Source organism: Gordionus sp. m RMFG-2023, chromosome 2, assembly GCF_954871325.1.
Source record: "Gordionus sp. m RMFG-2023 chromosome 2, tfGorSpeb1-WG-v2, whole genome shotgun sequence".
In the NCBI taxonomy this organism is placed as follows: domain Eukaryota; kingdom Metazoa; phylum Nematomorpha; class Gordioida; order Chordodea; family Parachordodidae; genus Gordionus; species Gordionus sp. m RMFG-2023.
In genome coordinates, this window is record NC_088776.1 from 32,157,196 (window position 1) to 32,182,583 (window position 25,388).

The 25,388-nt window shown below is 25.8% G+C and overlaps 1 protein-coding gene across 2 annotated transcripts in view; it reads left to right on the forward strand.

The window, feature by feature from the left end:
- Window positions 1-25,388, forward strand: part of LOC135924983 (uncharacterized) — a 53,351-nt gene that overhangs the window by 9,714 nt on the left and 18,249 nt on the right. For both annotated transcript variants that reach the window (XM_065460113.1, XM_065460114.1), the window contains exons 3-13: window positions 2,942-3,458; window positions 3,562-3,766; window positions 5,941-6,139; window positions 6,289-6,946; window positions 8,166-8,246; window positions 8,328-8,626; window positions 9,085-9,330; window positions 12,907-13,622; window positions 16,548-16,737; window positions 23,816-24,476; window positions 24,811-24,952. In XM_065460113.1, the coding sequence (XP_065316185.1) occupies window positions 2,942-3,458; window positions 3,562-3,766; window positions 5,941-6,139; window positions 6,289-6,946; window positions 8,166-8,246; window positions 8,328-8,626; window positions 9,085-9,330; window positions 12,907-13,622; window positions 16,548-16,737; window positions 23,816-24,476; window positions 24,811-24,952 (3,914 nt within the window). The remainder of the gene's footprint in view (window positions 1-2,941; window positions 3,459-3,561; window positions 3,767-5,940; window positions 6,140-6,288; window positions 6,947-8,165; window positions 8,247-8,327; window positions 8,627-9,084; window positions 9,331-12,906; window positions 13,623-16,547; window positions 16,738-23,815; window positions 24,477-24,810; window positions 24,953-25,388) is intronic.

Sequence of the window (25,388 nt, forward strand, 5' to 3'; positions counted from 1 at the left end):
TCCGAATTGATAGTTAAATTTCCACCCAATCCTATAATTATTGGATCTATAATATTTCGAAATGCTTTGTCGTCAATTGATTTTAGCTCGGTGCAGGAGCGGATTAAAGTTTCTTTATTTATATTGATTTGTATTGTAGTAGTGTTGGACTTAAAGCATCTTGGATTGTATTATACTGGTTTGCAGTTTTCGTTATTTGAATTTTTTTAATAGTCAAATTTTCTTTCTTTTTTCTTAATAATTTGAATTCCCTATTGTGGAATCTTTCTATATGTCGTTCAAGATTTGCAGCATGGTCCCCAGTTAAGACCTTACCACAATCTTCTATTTTACAAATAGATTGATTTTTTATGATATCTAATTTAAATTAGGAACGCACAGGATTTGACTTTTCCCGAACCATTTAATAGATAACTAAAAAGTTATATGATGATAAATGAAAATATTTTATTATATAAATAGAATAAATAAAAAAGCTTAATAGAAACAATTTTACCTTCATTTTTATTTTTTTAAATAACCTGGATTATAGAATTTAAATGACAATAAATAAAATGGTCGGCAATAAATATTTTAATGATATAATTATTTTTTATTTATAAAAATCATATTTTTTTTTAAATTCGGAATTCTAATATTTATTATTAAAATAATATGTTAGTTAGCATTTACCATTATCATATATGCAAAATAAAAAAAAATATGATTAAAGAATGGCATTTGTAATGAATATTTTTCTAAATCTGTATATTTAAATAATAAAAATCTTACTATAAATCTTCAGTTTAAATAAGTTAACTAACATTGCATTTAATTATTTTATACTTTTATTTATTTGTGTTTTATATTAAATAGACTTACATTTAAAAATAGGAATTACATTTTGATGTTAAACTAAATATAACTAGTATAGTTTAATTCAAATTACCCACTCTGATATATTCTATATAAACTAAGATAAACTTTTTTTGAATATATCAATTAATAAGAAATTATTGTAAAACAATATTATATAAAAATTGGTCAGCACTTTATTTCTATTAGATGTTAATATAATATGACAGAATAGGTAATTTAAGTTAAACTATAGTATTTATATTTTTAACATCAAAATGTAATTCCTACTTTTAATTCACTGTATGTTTATTTAAATATAAAACACATTAATAAATAAATAAAAGTATAAAAATAATTTAATGCAATGTTAATTAACTTATTTAAACAGAAGATTTATTTAGATTTTTATTATTTAAAAATACAGATTTAGAAAAATATTTATTACAAATGCCATTCTTTAATCATATTTTTTTATTTTGCATATATGATAATGGTAAATGCTAAATAACATATTATAATGATAAATAATTTATAATATTAGAATTCTTAATTTAAAAAAACAATGATTATAAATAAAAAATTATTAATGATTATTGCTGACTATTTTATTTATTGTCATTTAAATTCTATGATCCAAGTTTTTATAATGAGATAAAAAATAAACCATATAATATAAAAATGAATGTAAAAGGTACTTAATTTCGTTATTTATTAATAATAGAATTATATAATTTTTTCCTAATTATTAGCAGGTATTATTCTAAAAGCTTATTAATATCTTATATATAAATTTGTTAATTTAGCCAAGAATAATTATGTCTGATTTTAAGATATCTTATCTAATTAACAGATAAATTGTCTAATCTCTCATAAATTAAGTATTTAAAGAAAAAACAACAAACCTGGTATTATTTGATATATAATGTTAATAATATTAAAATATTTAATTTGATATAAAATGTTGATAATATAGAAATATTTAATTTGAAAAGAAATCACCAATTTAAAAAATGCCACCAAGGAAAATTAAAATTTTAAATTTAGGTTAATAATTTAAAATTAATAACGGTTTGGTTCGCTCTTTTAATATTTTCTTCATAACGGTTCGGTTAAGGTTACGGTTCAGAAAATCATAACGGTTCATTCCGGTTTTGCGGTTCGGTTCGGTTCAAACCCCTGGTTTGAATGCTTCTTACATAAATATTAAAATTTTAAAAATAAGAATTTAATTTAATATAATTATATTTTATTAATTTACATATCGTTTGCTATTATAGTTCAAACTTATTTAATTTTAAAATTATGACCAAATAATTAATTTAATTCAGCAATTATAATTAAATAATTTGATGTGCAAAAAATTCTAATAAAAAATTGTCTACCAATGAGAAATAAAAATTAAATGAAAATTAAAAATAATTACAAAAAAGAATGATCAAAAATGAGAAGAAAAAAAATTGAGAAAGATCAGAAAAATAAAGATTAAAAAAGACTTAAAGAGATTGAAGCTAGAAATGTATGTAAAAGATTACAATATGAGGAGTAAAAATCATAAAAAGATAAAATATTGTTTTATAGGATTAAAAGAGGAAAGAATTATTAAAAAATGACTTAAAAAATGGAGTAGAAGAAGTGAAGAAAAATAACAGGAAAAATTTATAAATTATTTTAAAAAGACAAAAATATTATCAAAAATAAGAAAAAAAATAAATTGAGAAAAGATAGTAAGAAAATTAAAAATAACTTAAAGAAATTGCAAAAAATTAGAAATAAAATAAGAAGGAATAATAAAAATTTAAAAACAAGAAAAAAATTTTTATAATTTTTTAAAAAAGTAACGATTTTCCTTTTTTGAATGGGAATTTTCTTTTTGTGATTAACACTTTTCCTTTCCTTTTGGGAATTTTCCTTTTTTTACACTTTTACTTTTTTGATTGGACCTTTTCTTTTTTGTTTGACTTTTCCTTTTTTGAATGACTTTTTTTTTTGGCCTTTTTTGAATGGGAAACCCTCGGTGTGTGTGACTTCAAATTGCAAACATTTATTTAAATTTTTTTTAAATAGAACATTTCATTCAGAATATTTTAAACTATTAATTTCTTAGGCAACTCACATGTTGGAACTCTTTTCCCCAACTATATTTTGCAGCGTATTAGAATTTAAAACGGAAATTTTACCAAACGAAGTGAGTGAAATTCAAGATGCCAATAATATCAATAGGGTTGAAATTAGCAAGCTCGGCTATCTAGGCGATCTTATCGCTTTTTATTGTAGTTATGAAAATTTTCCGGCTTGGGATCGTCACCTAATAGCACTTTTTGCTAGAGTGGCCGAAAATAATATAGGTAGTTACGATTGGCCCCCAACTTTCGTGGAATTATTTTTCACTAAATTTTTGGCAAATCTGAACCTTCCCATTTCCGGCATGACTGTTGGCTATAGGAGCGATCATTTTCACAAAATGCCGATCTACGAAACGGCTAAGTGGATGGTTTACTCTATCAAAGGAACCTTCGACGAAAAACCAGTAACAGATAAACGCACGATAGCAGATACAGTTCAACCAAAATTGATAACACTTCTATCGGCTATCGAATCTTATTTGCATCCATCTAATTTCGGTATAATTTACCGAAAATTTAATTCTATACAATTTTTTTAGAAATTTAATATTTTTAGTTTTTTAAAATAATTATTATTAACTGACCTGGAAAATTTTTAAAGGGAAATGGACAGGTATTTTGGTGAAATTCGTGAATTCACTCGTTGTTTGTTTTGTTGATCGCATTTATTTCGAAAGACGCAAAGTGTTCAAATGGGAGTCGATCATTCCAAATCACGCAAAATTGAGCGACGAACAATGCCAAAAATTCGTATCCAGTCTAGAACCGATCATTTTCTTGCTAATATTTGATAAAAAATATTATCGGTAATTTTACAAAAAAAAATTATAATGCAAGAGTATAATAAATTGAATTTATTGCTTTTATCTACACATATTATTTTTGTATAAGAAAATAATACCAAAAAGAGCCGGATCGTAATTTCTTGGTTACCACTTAATTGTCATTAGCATATTAAAGTTACAAGCGAAATAAAACCCAATGATTTCGTAACCTTATCCGAACAAATTATAATAATTTAAATATTTTAAAAAATTAATTAAATTATCAAATATACAACAATTTAATGTTTTATTTCTTATGAAGATAAAAAAAGAAGAAATAAAAATAAATAAAGTTAAAAAAATCCATGAGGAAAATTTATTAATTACTTTATATTTTTACTTACTATTACTAACGGAAAATAAAATATTTCCTAAAAATTACGAATATATACAAATGATTTCTAATAGTATGAATAATTTCGAATAACACGAATTTCGAATAGTTTGAATCGAATAATGAAAATTTACTATTTAACCAATAATCTTTCTCATTATTCGATTCGAATTGAATAATTATGCTATCCATATTCGTAAAAAATGAATTAAATCGAATAACGAATAATTCGTTTTAGGCCTAGTTATTACACGAATAAAACTCATAATGTTATTTTCAACTAAATAAATAATAGTTTATAAATAAAAACTGTATGTTAATACATTATAACAATTTTGATCTGGGGTTTTCAGTATCTTCCTATCACATTATTACTAATACTCTCAAATTCCAATACAAACTTAGATTCATCGCTAAAAACAACTTTTGACTATTCGGTAAAGGTCCAATCTTTATATTTCTTTCCAAAATAATTTCGTCATCTTTTGGTTTATTGTTAATAGAGATTTTGCTTTGGCCTATCATTAAACTAAAGTACAGTTACGGTATAAATATTAAGAAAATTTATATCCCAAAATCATTCTTTTGTAGATAGAGTTAGATAACATATTTTATGTCGTTTCTCTCAATTTTTGAGTCAAATGAGCAAGATTTGATCCACGAGTTTCTCTAATTAGTTGCAAACTGTGTTATCTCGGAATGTTTTCTGTCACCTTTGGACTCCCTTTGAGGCCAATACTAACAGGTTCGATGGGATCAATTAAATCATTAATATTGTCTCAGTTTTTCGGCTGGCTGAATTATTTATTCCTTCTTCACATAAATCAAGATTTTCTCTTGGATTATTAAATCATTTGGAATTCCCTGAGACATTTTAAATTAAAATTTTAGTTGTTTAGTTGTGAAAATAGTCTAGCCTTGTTCTTCCAGATGCTCGTGATACGATCTTGCTTACCCTTTTACATTAGTCATGACCATATTTAACAATGACTAAAACACGAAATTCAAAAACTGCGTTATTTTAGAATTAAAATAATTTTCTATAAATCGCTAACTTAATATTTTATCTTTACATAAGCCTACAGATTTTGATCATAGATAGCACAAGTGTTTGGGCATATATTAGCGAAATCTCGAGGCTTAAGAAATATTTTTGTGGCTAAAATATAAAGTTAGTATTAAAAATTGACTCAAATCAAGCCGTTTAACAACCATAACTTCGAAATTAATGATTCAAAAACAATTATCAAATCATCATTTTGGAATCTTGAAGCTAACCTTAAATTACCATATTAAAATCATTTGGGCTAAATTATAACTACATGCAAAATTTTGCATGCAAAGATTGGTAAAAGAGACAAATGTAAAACCTGCGTTATTTTTGGTTTTGGGTAGTGTATTTAAAAAAAATATTATTTGCAAACTAGTTTTCTAATATTTAAATATTAATTAATTTTTTATTATTGAATGTTTTAATTACATTTTAAAAAACATGAAATATAATATTTCAGACAATTATGCTTTTTACACACTTCACAAAAATTCTCACCTTATAATAAATTAAAATATTAAAACTTAATAGAAATTTGAATGAGATGTTACAGTTTTAAAATAGGGGCAAGCTATTCCCCCCCCCACCCACTTTTAATTATTTTCACCTTATCACTTAAGGGTTGATGTTTCATTATTTTTTAGTATCTTTTCCAAACCTTTCAAAGATCGAAATTTTTTTGGTCGTGTTTGGTTTCAGCTTTCACATTGTTTTTATGACACTTCTTTTGAAATATTTAAAAATCTAACAAAATTAAAAATCCCCTTAAAGCAACATAACCTTAACAATCAAATCACTCATATCCTTATCTGCTATAACTATCCTACCTCCTCTAATGGTCAAAATTTTTTCTGCTTTTGAAACCGTTCTTGAACCCCACAGACTCAGATCTTGTTTAGCTGTGGCATCGGTTCTAGCACTTCCATTAACAACCAACCTTTATCAGTCCGTTGATTTATCCATCACCAAGGTTTACGGATTATTACTTACATAAATTCAATATTAATCTGATTCCTTTTAGCAGAATTGGTTACCATCAATTTAAGATAATTATATTATTGTAAGCTAGTTTACTTTGGATCAACCAATCATTTTTTAAAATATATTTTATTACCAAAGCATAATGATTACGCCTATCTTTTCGCTCTCTTGAAATTCGCCCTCGTAGCCATAGACGCCAATGATTCCATCAAATGCGCCTCTTCGTTGCTTCTTATTTCTGCTTTAACCAGTTTAATACCGATCGCTCAAATTCCTGATAATAGTATCGATATAGATGATCAAATTAATGATTTAGTAGATGATCAAAATGGGTTAAATGATCATCTCAATAAGTCTCTTCCTAACAATTTTCAATTATCCAATGAGGCTATAAAGTCAGAAAAAGTTCCTTTAAAAGCTGTTGCCATAAATTATTCTTCCAACGATATCATGGATTACAAAAACCCTAAATCTTTAAAATCTATAAAGGCCTTAGCCAATAAACCTATTAGTGATCAAATTCCTGTATTATTCGTTAAAAAAGAAACTCCCATTCTTTCTAAAACTTCAAACAACGATCTAATACGAATAAGTCTAGAGGCTGGGCCTTTCTTTAAAGAATTTATTATAAACCTGTTGGATAAATGTTTCAATCTTGCGGATTCCATGGATAACTCCTGCATGGATAACGGGGGGTCCGGATATAATAGTCGGGACGATTGCAAAGGGTTCAATGGGAGTCTACAACTACCATTCAAAAGCCTCGATGAAACATCTTTAAGCTTTGCCATTATGAGTATATTATATTATATATTACATTGCAAGCCATATCGCCAAATAAGAGCAGTTTATTTTTGTGCATATTAAGAAGGTCAGAGGGGTCACGATTTTTTATTTAGGGGTTAAAAGCTAAGTTTCTTAATTATAGGGTTCTCATTAGGGATCCACAAAACCCGGCTGGAATAGGCTTCGGGGGACATATTTTTAAAAAAACTGAGGTAAGTTTAAATTTTTAAATCTAATATTCAATTTTGTGGAATAAATGATATCTTTTTGAGAAACAAGGCGTTAATATATTTTATTTATAAAATATTATTCTTACAATTGAAAATATATTTATTTTTCTATATTTAAATAATTTCGGGCCGGGCCTGGCATACAAATAATTATAATTTTGAGTCGGTTTTATTTGGGATAAATATAAAAAAATCCTCCTGGATTGGGCTGAGTCTAACATTTAAATTTCGGGCCAGGCTGAGCTTGAAAAATTAAGCGAATGTAAGAAGTTGGCTTCAGAAAAAATCATGATACTTACGGGATTCGAACCCAGAATCTTCGGATTGAGATACACGCACTCATCCGACTAGACCAGAGTTTCTCTTCGAAAATCACTATTTATAAAATTAAATATTATAAATAAACAAGTGTTACCTCGATCATATCAAAATTAAGTTCGTTCAATATCACACCATGTTATATCTAAGATTAACCAAAAAATTAGGCCCGATGCAGATCACTAATTCTTATAAAAATGAGTTTTGCACCCAAATTTTTAAATATGAGTTCTAAAAAAATAAAAATATTTTAGAGGTGACAAGACCCCTTTGCTCCTCTTTTCTGACGTCAATGAAGATGGTATTCACTGAAATGTTATGAATTTTGATAAAAAAATCCCATTTTTTAAAATCTTATATATAGTAAATTTCCAGATTTATTTTTTATCTGTAAAGCAAATATTGTGGGGACAGATCAAACTTTTATTATAATGTCTAAAATTACTCTACATTTTATTAGTATTAAAATTACTTAGTTAACAATTTTTTTTTAAAAAAATCAGCATTTTATGAAATTAACTAAAGAAAATCTCTAATGAAATACTAATTATAATATACATAAGTATTACTATTAGTCTTAATTGAATTTTGACATCTGATGGAATATTTTAAAGAATTCTAATTATTATACAATTTAAACTTTTTTGATATATCTTACGAAGGATAAAAATTTATTTTAAGGTGCTTTGGAAACGGTTTTAAGACAATGTTCTCCTGAAATATACGAATCCGCTGTTCATTATTCCTTAGACAGAATGAAAAGTTAAAATAATGTTAAATTTCTATTTTTTTTATAATATATAAGAAGAAAGAAATAATATTTACTATTCTTTTAAAAAACAGATATCTTGTACTCATCTAAACCGGCTCGAGATGCAATATCGGATCTTTGTTTGGGACTTTGCATAGCTGATCCATCTATCAGCTTACCTATTATTTTACCCTTTTTTGCTGGTCGCTTAACACAATGTTTGATCGAAAGGCAAAATTTACAAAATCAATCTAACGAAAATCCCCAAATGGATGAGCCCGAACTTCTTTGGTACTCCCAGATACTGGCCTCTAGTCTCAGAAACACGGGGACCAAAGTTCTTATTGTTCTTGCACAAGATTTATGGAGGTTTCTAAAAGCTGGCTTAAAGGTAATTTATATTATAATTGAAAAAAAATTAAGAACTTGACTTATTTAAAGGAATCAGATTTTACAAATTTCTTAGTTTCCTCTATATCTAAATGTTTTAATTCTTTTATATATTATCTTTTAAATATTTAATATTTGATCAGAGTACGAAAAAATTCTTCAAAAGATTTTTTTTTAAATTTGTCATTTTCGAAAGATTTTATATGCATGAAAATTACCATAGATTTTGGCATTTTTAAGTGAAATATTATTAAAAACTTCTTTATAAAAAATCTACAAAGATTTTTGTTCAAAAATTTTGAAGATTTTTTACAAACATTGTAGTTGATTATATCGAATTTTGACTTCAGGCATACTAGGATATTATATAGCTACCAGAATATTTAATTTTTCTAACAAAATTAAGAATGATTTCAGAATAATTGAACAATTTAATTATACATAATTTTTATCTAAAAGGTTGAATCGATCATTTCTTCTGCTTCATCTGAAAGTGAAAACCTCAATAACCATCCTTTCTTAACCCCTAGAATAGAAGTTTTTGAGATTCTGGGGGAATGTTTATCCAATTTAATGAGTTCACTGACCAAAATTTACATTCAGGATTACAAGAGTCTTAACCCTCAAGAATGGAAGACTTATACTATGAATAAAAAATTGCACAATCCGTTTCAATATTGGGGAAAGTTGTATAAACATAACGAAGTAATATATTTAGTGTTGGTTAAACGACTCGATTTGAACCGATTTTTAAAACGGCTCACTCAATATTTTATCTAGTAAAATACTACCCTAGTCGAGATTTCGCTAATAGATCTCCCCCAATGCTATCTATGATCAAAATCTACAGGCTTAAGTAAAGATTAAATATTGAGCTAGCCGTTTAAAACACTAATTACATTGTTATTTAGGGATATTTCAATTTTCGCATAAATACAGATCAATAATAAGAATAAATTTAAATGCACACTTTCACCAATAGCTGGGGAAACCCTCCAAATTTTTTCATAAAAATGAAATCTCCCTCAATAAAAAAAATTCTCCCCAATTTTTTAATATCTCCTCTCCACCAACATTTGTTTTTTGAAAAATGCAATCTCTCCCACCGAGAATTGCTTAATTTATTTACCATTTTTTAAAAATCTTCCCTAATACTTTATAATTTACACTTATTTCGAATTTTTAGTTTCATTCACTCATATTGATCGTTAAAGTGCATATTATTTTTCACATGAGCCAGCAAAATCAAATGTTAGAACCGAAATCTAAAAACATGATTACAAAAGATCTAAAAGATTAAAATCCTTTTCAATCCCTAAAAATGCATCTAATAAGGGAAATGAAATATCAAAACGTTCCCAAATAGTTAGATATTTTCCAAAAAATGACATATGTTTAATAGCTAAATTTCTTTTCCTCCAAAACGGAAACTTCAAAAGATGAAGATATAGCAAATAAATAACTTGCAAAATTGAGATTTAAAATGAATAATATTTCAGCATTGTGTGCTGATAATGACTCAATAATTATGAAAAACACCAAATTATTTGTACGAATTAAGGCAATGTAACGAAAACTCTTACCGTAGCCTTGTTTTTAGCATACTTGAAATAATTCCTGCAAAAACAGGATCAATTTATTATAATTGCAGAAACAATCATAATGAAACTTTACTAGGAATTCAATTTTTCAATAAAACGTTGATTATTAACCTCGGTCCCATCAATTGGTCGGATTTTAAAAAATTTGATTAATTTAAAAAATTTTTTTGAAAATGACGTGGATGGACATATTTCTGCCTTGTTTTTCATGTAAGAAGTGTTATCACAATGACAAATATACAACTATAGTGGATACTGTAATAATAAACATGGAGAAAATCTTGAAGAAATTGTATTCCTTATTAGTCCTTAAAATCGACGAAAAATTTTATGGGTCAATAGTCAGGACACTTATTGCTAGATACAATAATAATATTTATGTTGAATAAGCAGAACGAAATTGGAGTATTTTTTTGTCCAATTTCTGACATGGTAATGAAACAATGAATATATTTTTATATTATAATTTATCAATTTTATAATTTAAAAAAAATACATTAATAATAAAAATATAAAAACTCGATAAAAATGGTATTGGGAGTGATCTGCATCGGGCTTAATTTTTCAAGCCTGGCCCGACCCGAAAATTTTTTTAACTAAGTTTTCCTGACCCAGCTCGAACTATTTTTTTTAAAAAAACGATTTTTTTTAAATAAAATTAATTTTTATAGTTACTAAAATAAAAGACATATGTTATAAAGCGTCTAGTTCTATAAATAAAAATTTTTATTTTACATAAAAAATTCAATATAAAATTGATAAATCTAAATATGTTTAAAAAAAATTCCAATGCTCAACCCGGCCCTAACGGGTTTCGGGCCGGGCCTACTTTTGCTGATCTCTAATTGGGACTAGAGATCTGCAAATCACCGACGAGTTTCGAGCCAGGCCTATTTTTTAAAAATAATTTCGGTTCGAGCTAGGTCTGGCCTAATATTTTTTTAAAAATTTGGGCCGGGCTGAATCGGGCTTAAATATTGTGAAACATATTATTATATTTTAATATTATTGTTAGAAAAAAGGCGCTATTACTTTTTATTGTAGAATATTTTTTTACAATCAATAAATATTTAAATTTTTTTTATATTTAAATAAATTCTAGCTGGGCAGACAAATAATCTTTATTTTTATTTCGGGTCGAGTTTTTCGGGACAAATAAAAAAATTTCATTCGGGATCGGGCCGGGCAGGACAAATTTTTTAAAAAAAATTTAGACCGTGCCGGGCTTAAAAAATTAAGCCCTATGCAGATCACTAATTGGGACTATAAGTTTCCAAAAAACATGAATAAAAAAATCAAATTACTTGGGTTCTAATGTTAGAACTTTTGTTTTGCCGCCTATGTTCTTTAAAAAATTTAAAGTTCCGACTGACATACCAATAACGATTGGTAATAAAAAGATAATTTATTAATTTAAAATTTTTTCTCAGATATATCAATCGGATTAGAATTTACATTTTTTGGAAATGAAAAGACACATGTTAAGTTCCAAATTAAAGATTTATATAAAGACCAAGGTACAGAAGTTAACATCGAATTAAAATATGATCCTAAAAATCCCTTTTATAAAGATCTGAATATTGTCACACTTGATAATAAGCCTTTTATAATCTCAATTATTGATTTAGATAATCTATTTAACATAATATTTGATTTGACAAACTTTTACTATTTCGAATATTTGAAAGTGAAAGGAAAATAGGTGCAATTTTTCAATGACAACAATAAACGCATATGTGTCATGTTTTCTATATTTCACTCTAATGCTTCATATACTCTATGTATATTATTTAATATTTAACCGCGATAATTGATTGAATCATTAATATATTTACTTTTTGCATAACATCAAGATGATATTAGTTACATAATTCGATAAATTTTATTTTAACTTAATGTATTTGTTTTTAGATTTTTTAACCTGAATTGGATTCAGACAGAACATCAGGACCAGCAAAAGGGAGTATGGAGGCGCAGCCCATTTTTTTTATATATAGTAAAGTTTTCTCCCTCATTTCAAAAATTTTGACCTGGAAACCTTGCATTTAAATATCATACCTCTTAGACTTTTTATATATATTTTTCTTTACGTTTGTAGATATATTAAGCTTGCCAAATTCAATTATTAATATCTATAAATTTAAATTTTAGATTATATTTTGGACAAACTAAAATAAATTATGACGTTTTTACTATGGCTGTTCAATTTGCATTTTTTTTACCAATCCGATATTCATATTGTAGATATTTTCTAAATTTTTATTTTAACCCTACAGGGGATAAGGACATTGCAGTATATTATACCTTATACCTTTGTCTAAATTTTCTTTATTTTTATGGAGAAAATTAAAATATTTATAGAATGTAAAAGAGGAATAACAATGAATCATTGTTACTTTACTCGCGCTCATTTTTATAAAAAATAAATTTTTACGCTATTATTTTAAAAACTATCCGATTTATCTCAAAAATGAACAATAGACCCTATCCTATATAAGGAACATCCATGGTTTTTACTCTTTAGAATATAATGTTAAAAAATTGAATATTCAATTCATTTTTGTTAAATTATTGTGTAGATATGAAGGTGTTATATTTTGTAATATATGTATAGAAGTTTTCTCATGTAAATCCAACGAATTGCATCAACCAATTTTTTATATAATAATAAAATATTAAGGTTAAATTAGATTGGCACGAGCCTTCTCCACAAGGCTTGGAACTAACCCGCTCTCTATTGGACCATTTCTTATCACCTTGTTTAGCCTACATAGATCATTGGGTTACGTCATCTCATAAGAACAGCTCTTCTCATCAGAACACTTGCCATAAGGAGGTTTTGAGAAGATGTCTCTGTATAGTCGAAAAGTGTTTGATAGGATGCGGGGCCGTTTTAGAGCCCATATATAAATGCGATTTAAATTATAATAGTACACATGAAGAAGAACCGTTTATAAAATCGGATATGATCGATAAGTATGACGGATTGGCCTATCCATTTATCTCTACGATATTTATTAAAGATTGTGATAATAATACAGTCTCGAAGATGGATAATGAACAAGAAAAAAATAAAGGAACTCAAAATTATGTTCGAAGCAACGGCAATAAAGAAAATGGAATTGTTGACGGTCTTGAAAGCGTAGAACTAAGCGAAAATCAATCCAAAATACACTATCAAAATGCCATTATAACTCGCTTAGGCTTCCACAAATTACGATCTCGCATAGCCAAAAGCGTCAGGGCTTTACTACTCAATCATTTGTTCATTTGTGACTCCAGTCAACGACCTAAGTTAGGCACGGGTGAAGATTACATTTCTTTGAACTACTTGATTAGCATATACCGACTCTTGCTATTTTACAGGGGCTATTTTCAGACAGATATCGATTCTAAGTACAAAATATATACTTTTTCCATTTCCTTTGGGCTCCCTTTTTTTGCTTTGGTTTTATATATCATAATCACTATTAGTTTTATTTAATAATTTTTATTCAATTACTATATTACATAATTTTTATGTTTCAAAGTTGGGAATAATCCAAAAAAGTTACATTTTATTTTAGTCACCAACGGGTAATTAATTCCATATCATTGTTAATTTCACAGAACGACCCTTTTAATTATGATAAAACTTTGTATACTGAGAAAAATTATTAGAAGGCATCAAATCAAAAATTTTAGTCTCCTAGTACTAATAGTTCCTGTGATATCAATAGTTAAAAATGCCCAAAACTACCCCTTTTCGAAAAATACGATTTTTAAAAATTAAGATAAGCCAAAAATTAATAATGTTAAAAATAAAAATTAGGTGTCGTTTTGTAGTTCTAATAAAGACCTTTCAATAAATATTAAATATATTTTTAAAATTAATATTATTATGATTTATGTTTAAGTTATTTTGAACCTGAAAGTTTCATGTGTTTCACTGCCTGAATCTCTTCATATTTATAATTTTATTATTCACTTACATTATATCTATTTGTAAAAAAATTAAAATTAGGGCAGCTATGAGTTTTAGTTATTACGATTAAAAGATTAATTTTTTAAAAAAAAGAGTACTTTCTTATAAAATAAGGCATTTTTGTTAAAAAAAGAACAAATTTGCCATTGAGATTATTTAGCAATATTTTCTGGTTTTTGCTATTATAATCTTATATTTATAAATAACATTTAATTTTCGAAAAATTATTTTATTAATTTTATAAATATAATAGGTATATCTTCTGCCTTTCGTTAAATTAAGTTTTTCGGGAGCCTTGATAATCATCTTAATAAATTTAAATTCGTCCGTCGTTTAAAGTATTATATTTTGGTATAAAAAGAAGATCCGTTTTACTTTTTAGAAATTACCTTTTTTTAAGAATATTAAAAATGACCTTTTAAGGTATTTTTTATTCAGAGGGCTCGTGTTCCCCCCATGACGTTAGTGTTTATATCCACTTAAACAAATCTTAACCACCAATCGCGATACATACAATTTCATCAAGTAACATATTCTCTCGTAAATTTACTATACTCTCCATAATGAACGTCTAGAATTAATTTTAGTATTCAGCTTAACGGATTGAAAATACTAAATGAATTTTATAATTTACTAAATCTCTCTCTTTGATTTATTTCTTCTGCTTTATACTCGGGTATGGTGACATAGGAAAAATTTATACCTTTAATATGCCCTTCCGCATATTTATAGAATTGAAGATCTAAGTATTTGATCTAAATAAGGTTTTTGAAAGTGCATAGGGAAAAGTATTTTTACTGTAACATCTATACCATTGCAGCCACTTTTGCCATATGTTATAGTAAAATTAATATCATATTGATTGAACACCAAAATCCATGTCATGGTCAAACATTTATAAAAAAAATTTCTATTTTTGTACCGCGCTGCTGAACAATCAGAAAAATAATAATTTTTTTTGGCCAATGAAATTTTCAAAATTTGCTAATTTAAGTCCCAAAAACTGTATATTGGCTGAAGCTAGCGGAACACATTATGTAGCGTTTGTAGCATACACCAGAATATTAAACGAATGAAATTCAACTCTGAATTAACAACGCTGACTAAAGATATTAAAAATGATGACGATATATTAACTTATAGATATATTATAAACAGAATTATTTGCAGTTCCGCTTTTTCTTATTTTGATGACTGTAGCGAGTATCTTGTTACACCTTTAAAAGAATACATCAAAAAATTATTTATAAAAATGATAAAAAGTGGGTTTCGGTGGTTAGAACAAGAGGCTATTTTTAACTCAATTTTCAGACGAATTTAGTAATTTTATTTGCAAAATTCATTTCACATTAAATTTAAAAATAGTTTAAAAAATAATCATAAACTAATTATTTATGACTCTTCGCCCCCGCCCCCCCCCCCAAAAAAAAACAACAACATTGGACTGCTTGACAAGTTATGTTATACCAGTTCGCAATTTATTATAAAATAGGAGATCAAATAAAGCACATGATCTTTGTGGTAATCGGAATCCTTAAATCATTAAGATGTTTCATTCTATTTACTCCAATCACATTTGTTAAATTTTTTAAAATACATACGTACTTCAAGAAAAAAATGATTATTTTTCTGATTTTTCAGCAGGGCAATACAAAAATATGAAAAATTTTATCAATGTTTGACCATAAAATTTTTGGCGTTCAATCAGAATGCATTTTTTTTATTATAGCATGTAAAAGTAGCTGCAATGACAATGATGTTACATTGAAAAGATTAAGGCACTTATAAACACCTTAGATCATATACTTATACCTTTACACTATAAATTTGCGGAACAGCATATTAAAGGTATAAATTTTTCTTATGCCACCTATCCCAGGAACTATTAGTACTAGGAGGTATAGATTCGCTGCCTTCTATATTCTCTTAATATCCAAAATTTTAACAAAATTAAAAAGGTTAATCTATAAAAATATTAATTTGATATTGATATGGAATTATCTCAACATGTTTTTTATTATAACCTCAATTTATATAATTCTCATCTCGAACTATATTTTTATAGCTCTGTGCTTTAATTGAGTTTAAAGTATTTGACCAGGCCAGCTATGCTTGGAAATATTTCTAACCTTTACGCTTCAGCACTCTAAAAATAATAAAAAACTTCAAGTTAGTTATTTGACTTATTTAACATCGCATGACTTTAATATTAGAATTTATCTCTAAAAAATATGAAATGTTATCCAGGACTGACCTGGTCTATTAATGTATTAAATTAGATAGTCATCAATTGAATTTTATTTTCCTTAATACATAATATACAATATTCCTTTTCTCGCCCTTCTTTTTTAAAATAGATGCCAAACTTATAAGCAAGCCAAGGTATATTTTGGGGATCGTTGTTTGGCTTATAAGCGCTGCCCAAGATTCGCTCGTGCTCTGAGGGCCCAAATTCAACACGAAATACTGTGTAATAAACATCTCAACACTACTTTTACGTTGGAACATCAAAAAATGACTATAGACTTAACGCGTGTCGCTGTTTGGGTATATTGTTTTATTTATACATAACTATTCATTATAATAATATTAATGTCTTATTTGCCCATCAATGTATCCCATTTGATTTACAATGATTATAAAAATATATAGTAATTTTTTAAATTATTTTTTAACCTGTTTCTTATTTTATATCCATCCGTGTCCTTTCTTATTTCATATAACTATTTTTTTTGAAGAATTGAAACTTTTAGAGATATCAAAATTTAAATCGATCCAAAAAATTCTTATGCGAATACAAACCTAAACATTATCATTAAATAATAAAAAATAAATCCAATTACTGACACATAGAGTCCTTCCGAATATTTTTAAGAGAAATGCCTTTTATTTTTATTAGCCATGTAAAAAATTATCAGGGAAAGGGTCTGAATCGGGTTTTTATCATTTAAGTTTCTTAGAAAATTATAACAGATACGCAGGGTTGAACAAATTTTCAAAATATATTTGAATATAAATATAAATACACTCCAAAAAAGTAATAGTACAAAAATACAAATTCTTTTTTAAATTTAAATGCTAAATACCTACAAAAATTTTCTAAAATAGTATAAAAATACAAATACACGAATAATTTTCAGAAATAGTTTTGTATAGTAGCAATAATAATTTTTTTTACTTAAAGATATTTTATTAATTATTTTCTAAAAGTTATGCAAATATAATAATTTATTTTATCAAAAAATATACAGGTATTTTTATTTTAGAAGCAAATATGAACCAACTTCAGATAATTAATTAGGCCTTTATTTTATTATAAAGATATGTTTAAGCCCCCCTCCCTCCCCCCCCCCCCATCTAATAAGGTTAGAAAAAATTTAGATATTATTCTGCTAAAAATATATTAGAAACAATCTTATAGGCGGAACTAAAATCTCTATCTTCTAATTGCATATCATCTTCAATCAAATTTATTTTTCTTCAGATTTAAATATGAATATTTCTCATTTTAATAAAATAGAATGAAACAAATAAGATTTTAAATTTTTCTCTTGTATTTATTTCAAATCGTAATAAATGCAGGATATTTTTTAATTTTAGCAGCTAAAATAAAAATACCTAATCCTCTCTAAATTATTCAAATACAAAAAGGTATTTAAATACAAATAGTCACTATACTGCCCACCCCAGGATATACAGCTCATCAGTTATATCCTTATTTTTTTAAATTGGGAACTCTTACTAACCCATTAAGAACGGGGTATATAGGCAAGGATCTAAATAATAATTTATGGATTCATTTCGATATATTACCACCTATCTCTATTTTTATCAAAAAATAAATAAAAATCATAGATGTAAAAATTGGAAAATTTTTAAATTCAATGTATTTTAAAATTTGCATAAAATAAAAATTATTTGCATTAAAATTTATTTAAAATGTGATATGTAGCATGAGTTATATTGTTCGAGGTGACGAGGAAAGGCTACATTTTCAAAAATACTTATTTTGAATAGTAATTATATTTTAAACGCCTAAAATATTTTATTTTTAATCAAGTTATTCATCCAATCAGAGGCCTATGTTGGGCGGTCCATAACATAATCAATAAAGGCCTGGCCCGTAACTCAAAAAATATTATATTTGCTTCCTATTTTTCTCTTTTGCCTGATTAAATATAGTATCCCAATTTTAAAAAAAACGAAAAGTTTTTAAAAAAATCAGGAGGGAAATATTTTGTTTTCATGTCATATTCTATATGTGTAATAAGTAAAATAGACGTACAACATGAAATTGTTAGATAATTGCTGAATATTTAAATTTAATGCATAATATAAAAATAGAGAATGCAATAAATATTTAGGGTAGTAATTATATTTCATAATTCCATTTATAAAAACAGTAGCCAAGCGTAGACCTAAATTTTTTAGCCCCAGCCGAGTAAATTAAATTTGCAGATTTCTAATTAGAATTATATAAAATACTAAAATATATTTGAAAAAAGAGGGCTGTGCCGATCCATGAATTTTTTTTCCAATCCGATATTACTACCGAGACAATCCGATATCGATATTTAACTTGATTTGATTATCTATCTATCTTTGAATCAATATTATAAAAAATTAATATTTTTTATTCAAAAAAAGAAACTTTAACGAATTATTAAGTGTATTTATTTTTAATCTCCAAAAGTTAATTTTTTAAATATATATTATCTCATTTAAAATATAGTGATAATGTTATAATCGTTATTTTTTTTAACTTTTTTGAATTTTTTCGACGCAAATGAAAATTTATATTATTAACATTGAATTTAAAATTTCAATGATAATGTGTACCACAGAAAAGTGACGATTGTCATAATCTTTATTATTTAATTTTTTTGACGCTAATGGATTAAAACTTATAATTAACATGCAAATTTAAAATTTCAGTGAAGATGTACCATAGAAAAGTAACAATTGTCAAAATCGTTAATATTTAATTCCTTTAAATTTTTTTGATGAAAAAGTGTAAGGATATTTATTGTAAACATGTTAAACTAAAATTTTAATAAAGATGTACTATAAAAAAGTGACAATTGTTATAATCGTTATTTATTTATTTTTGATGCAAATGGGTTAAAATTTATATTTTTAACATGTAAAATTAAAATTTCAAAGAAGATGTACCATAGAAGTGAAAATTGTCATAATTATTATTTAACTTTTTTAAATTTTTTTGACAAAAATATATATATTATAAAAATTTTAAATTAAAATTTCAATGAAGATGTGCCTTAAAAAAAGTGAAAATTGTTATAATCGTTATTTTTAAACTTTTTTTGACGCAAATAGGTAAACATTTATAATCATATAATGCAACAAGTAAAAAATTAGCTCATTTCATTGAAGATAAATATGACAATAAGATTAAAAATCAGTGTTGGGGATTAATGCCCAATTTATTAAGGATGATAAGATAGGAATTCGAACTTTAAAAATGCTAGAAATTGTAAAGCACACGGCATCTAATTTAAAGGAAGAAATTGAAAATTTATTAAAAAGGTATAAAATATGTTTGAGTCAAATATACAGTATCACCGTTGACAATGGTGCGAATATGGTTAAAACTATTGAAATGATAGCTGAGGAATATATTGATCTTTCTGACAATTTAAGAATTGATCATATTTCGAGGTCGCTCTTAGGAAATTTTTTATAAAATCATTAACTCCTAATTGAATTATATGGTTACAACAACACACTTAATATATTTTCCATATCATCATTTACTGGTTCTTCATCATTGTGTTGAAAATTTTAGTTATCATAAACATCTTGAATTTGATCATATTTAAGGTACTCCTCAGACGAATCACTATCATGTATAGAAGTAGGCCTAAAACGAATTATTTGTTATTTGATATTCGATTCGTATTTTACGAATACGAATAACACAATGAACAATGAGGAAAATTATTCGAAATTATTTATATATAAATATTCGTAATTATTCGCAAATATTTTATTGCAAGTAAAATAAAAAGAAGTAATTAAATTTTCCTAGTGGATATCATTTCGTTTTATTTTATTTCCTATTATCAAATATCAAATCATAACAAGTTATATTTGCTGAAAAAGTTAAAGGAAGAAAAGGAAAAGCTTCAAAGTAAAATATAATTATTTTATTTTGATTGTTTCTCTTTAATCATTTTTGATGTTATGAACAAGTCAAAACATTTTTATAGAGTGTGCCTCTTTCCCATATTCTCGAGCTCCTGGCAGATATAAAACTAAATTTTTTTGACTAGTTCTTATTATTTGATTAGGAAAATTCTTTTCCCATTTAGTAACCTTATTTTTGGCAAATTTTAAAGACAACCTAATTCAGATAGTGCATTATAATATCTTCATCCTCTATTACATTGTCATAATCACCTCTAAAAATTATATTAATAATTAAAGGAAATTTATGCTACTAAAGTATTTTTAATAAATAAAATCTATAATGAAATACTTTCTAAAATTTTGTTATATTTTATATGCAAAAATGACAATTAGTTTAGAGAATCCTTAAAAGTGTCATCTTTAAACATCTGTAAAATTTTTTTTGCAAAATAGAAAAATTTCGAATCGAATCGAAACGAATAATGATTTAATTATTCGTACGAATACGAATAGCGCAATTATTCGATTCGTTTTTTTGTAGGCCTATATAGAAGTAACGCTGTCATTTTGCTGCGAGAATAATGAGCTGTTCCTCAGCTATCATTTCAACAGTTTTAATCATATTCGCACTATTGTCAACGGTGATATCTATTTTTGGCTCTAACATACTTTATACTTTTTTAATAAATTTTCAATTTCTTCCTTTAAATTAGATACTGTGTACGCCTTTATAATTTCTAACATCCCTAAAGTTAGAATTTCTATCTTATCATCCATAATAAATTGGGCATTAATCCTCAACACTGATTTTTGAAATCTTATTGACATATCTATCTTTAACGAAATGAGATTATTTTTTACTTGTTGCATTATCTGGCATCTTATTTCTGATGCACCATATTTTAGTTATCAATCACGATGTGTTTGTTTATAGTCATATTCAACGATTGGACTATTGGATCTAATAATAGTCTGAATGATTCATATGTTACTAAATTAATTGGCATTAATGGCAATTAATCCCACAACCGATTTGTAAACCTAAATTTTTTAGAAATTACTTAGATTTAAAATTAATAATGATTTTAGAGCCCTGCAAAATACCACTTTCAGGTCAAATTTGATTCAAAAATACTTTTTATATTTTATTTGTAATCAATCAGATTTTTTTTATTCTGAACGTAATATATTAGTCTGAAAAATAAATGAAACCCTAGTCAAAAAATATTTGAAAAAATTAAATTATACGATTTACTAACAAAAATGTATGTAATAAAATACTCTCGATTTGTCCATAACGATTTTAATTGTTTGGAGTGCCTTCTCGTTTGACTGCGAACTTGCTGTTGGCAATCACAATTAACTTCATCTGACTTCAAATTAGCTGCAATATTAGGATGTTGACTGAAAATATGTCTTTTAAGATTAACTATAAAATGCCGTCCTTTCATAACTTATATTCACGATCGAGACTTAAGTAAAAAATATACAATTTTGTATATTAAGAAGAGAATAATTTGTAAAAATAAGTATTCTAAATTTATTAATATAAGATAATTATTTTGTGTTGATATTGAGAACTATTTCCTTAAGTTTACAATAAAGATTCATAATTACGACTACATTTCGCCGAGTTGGTAGAGTAAAATTACAATATTTTCAGGTTAAAGAAAAGAACTTTGAAAAAGTAAGTATTCTCATTTATTATTACAAGATAATTATTTCAATGTTAATATTGAACTATTTTTTCTCTAATCACCAATATGAATGACGAATTGAGCAAAAAATAGACAGTAAAATATTATAAAAAGTTGGTTTTAGTCGATATTTTCAGGTTAAAGAAGAGAACATTTTGAAAAAGTATTCTCATTTATTAATACAAGATAATTATTTCAATGTTAATATTCTTTCTCTAATCAGCAATTGAAGAATTGAGCAAAAAATAGAAAGTAAAATATTATATAAAGTTGGCGGTGCTCTGGTCTATAGATTTATTTGTCAGCCAGATCCACCCATTTGATTGAGTTGGGTCTGGCTTTTTTTTCAACCAAAAATTATAATAATTCGACCCAGCGAAGCAATTAAATAACCCATAAAAGTATTTGAAAAATTTGAACTTGTGACTTAAATTTGACCTTTGCCTTATTGCCTGGAAAGGCTTGCTATTTTATGTCATCGTAAATAGTTAAAGCACGACTTTTACTTAATAATAAATAATTCTCAAATTATTTAAGTTAGAAATCATCGTTTTTTAATATTTTGTAATCTAATAATAAGGCTATCAAAAATTTAAGAAATATTCTGTGAAAATATTTTTTATTAAAAAAATTAGATTGGTAAAGCTAATTTTTTAAAATTCGAAGGTAGATCCTTTCTGACAACCTACCTGAACAATATATATTTTCAATAATTTTGAAATAATCAATGATTGTCAAAATTTCTATTTTATATTTTATAAAAGTTTAAAAATATTATATATCAATTTTCTGTTGTATCTAAAATATTTCAAAAAAATTTAAAATAAGGATTATGACAATTGTAACTTTTCTATCTTACATCTTTATTGAAATTTTAATTTATACTAATAATATAAATTTTTACCTAAAAAAAAATCAAAAAAGTTTAAAAATAACGATTATGACAAGTGTCACCTTTTTATGGTACATCTTCATTGAAATTTTAATTTAACTTGTTTACATTATATATTTTTATCAAAAAATTTAAAAAGTTAAATAACGATTATGACAATTTTCACTTTTCTATGGTACATCTTCATTGAAATTTTAATTTTACATGTTAATAAAAATTTTAATCCATTTGCCTCAAAAAAGTTCTAAAAATTAAATAAAACGATTATGACAACTATCACTTTTTTATGTTACATTCTTCTTCATTTAAATTTTAATTTAACATTTTTTTAATATTATAGCGTCAAAAAAGTTAAAAAATAACGATTAGTACAATTGTAACTTTTTTGTGTTTACATTACATCTTCATTTAAATTTTAATTTAACATTTTTTAAATAATATAAATTTTTACTTATACAAGTCAAAAAAATTAAAAAATAACGATTAGGATAATTGTCTCTTTTCTGTGTTACATTCCATCTTCGTTGAAATTTTGATTTAACAATTTTGTTAATATTATAAATTTTTACTCATTTGTCAAAAAAGTTAAAAAATAACGATAATGTTAACATGCTTACTAACCCATTTATTTCAAAAAAAATATTATAAAAATAATAATTTACTATAAAATTTTATAATAATATGAAGATCTTTGCTCAAATTTTTAAAAAATAAAAGATCTTCAAATTTTAATCTTGCTCAAAAATCTTCAAAGACGATTTTTTGTACAACCCTGGTTAAATATACTGATGAACATCCTTTACTAATATTTCTACAAATTTATTAATTGGTATTTAGAATAAATTAATTATAATTTTCATTATTTTATTTTATTCCGATATATTAGGTAGCTTACAAAGGAGTTCGGGATTCTGCCCTAAATTTGCTTGATGACATACTCTCTAGATGGAACGGGTCGGCTAAGGCTTTGCTTATAACTCAATTGCAAGCTTTTGTCAAGATTCAGCAGCAAAGTAGAATTGTCAACCCTCTAAGTTTCAACGGAAAAATTAATGAAACGAAATCGAAAGGGGAAAATAATGGCGCTCATTTAGAGTCGGACCAATTACAAGCCCCTGAGGTTTATTATAAGACGGAAAAGGAATCAGGCGAAGGGCATAATAATAATGACATGGGAAAATTAAAAACACAATTAGATTCTATAGGGCAAAAACGCAGTCTTAATTTAAATTTAAAATCCGAAAAAATCTCAACACTAGTGGAATTTGATTTGGAGACCCATAAATTAGATAGTATGGAATCGGATATTGATATAATTTTAGTAAAGAATCCAGAAAATCGCAATAAACCTTCTGTAAACAAAGCCAATGATAAATCTATCTTTATGAATCACGATATAAGGTCTACAATGCATTTATCATATCCACAGGCCGTAAGTAGTTCATCATATGATTCATTAGATCCCGAAGCATTAGACCGGGCAAGCGAGGCTATGTTCGCCTTGATTCTTGGAGGTAAAGGCGGAATCTTAAGCGATAATTGCTTAGGTAGATGCTTTTATATATATATATACTTTATAGAAAAATTTTAGGCCAAATTCTAGGAATTATATTAAAAAATAATGCTTTCTATATTTTTTACATTTTTAAAAGATTTTTTTAAATTTGACTATTGTCCAGTTTAATTGTTTCTTTATTTATTTTAGATCCTCTTACAGTATGGAAAATATTTTGCAATATATGATTGCATTTGAAACAATAAAATATTCAATTGGATAGTGAAAAGAAAATTTATAGCTTGATAATTAAAGTTTTTATAAAGCAAAAAATGTTCTTAATATTTTTTATTACTTAATATTTTTTAATATACGTAAATCTTTAGGTGGAACTAATCAACCTGACGAGATCTGCGCAATTTGGCGCCTCCTCTTCGAAATTCACTTACCAGAAAAAGTTGCTGTGATCGATTTATATGATGATTGTGTAGATACCGTCCTAGGTGACGCACTTATAAACCTTAAAAGGTATTTATTCTCAAATATAAAAACCCAACTTATATAAATTGAGTTCCCTGCCCTTGATACTAGATACTTTTTTTGCTACCAAATACAATGACAGAACAACTTATATAGATATATTTTACGGGTGGGCAAGAAAATTTACAGGGTTGAGCTTGACCAAAAAACTATCCCAATCTCTATAAATAATATTTTTTTATATATGTATTCCATAAAAATATTTCAAATTTGTCCAGCTTGGTTCAAAAAATTTTTATTGACCGAGCTTTTAGTTTTTATTGGGGAATTATCTTAACCTAGAATAAATTCACTATTGGGTTTCATTTATATTGTTAAATATTATTTTTATATTTACATTTATGCCCTTATATGTTTTTTTAAGTCAATATTAACTTTATTTTAAATATAATAATAAATGAATCTATAATATTAATTTTTTAAA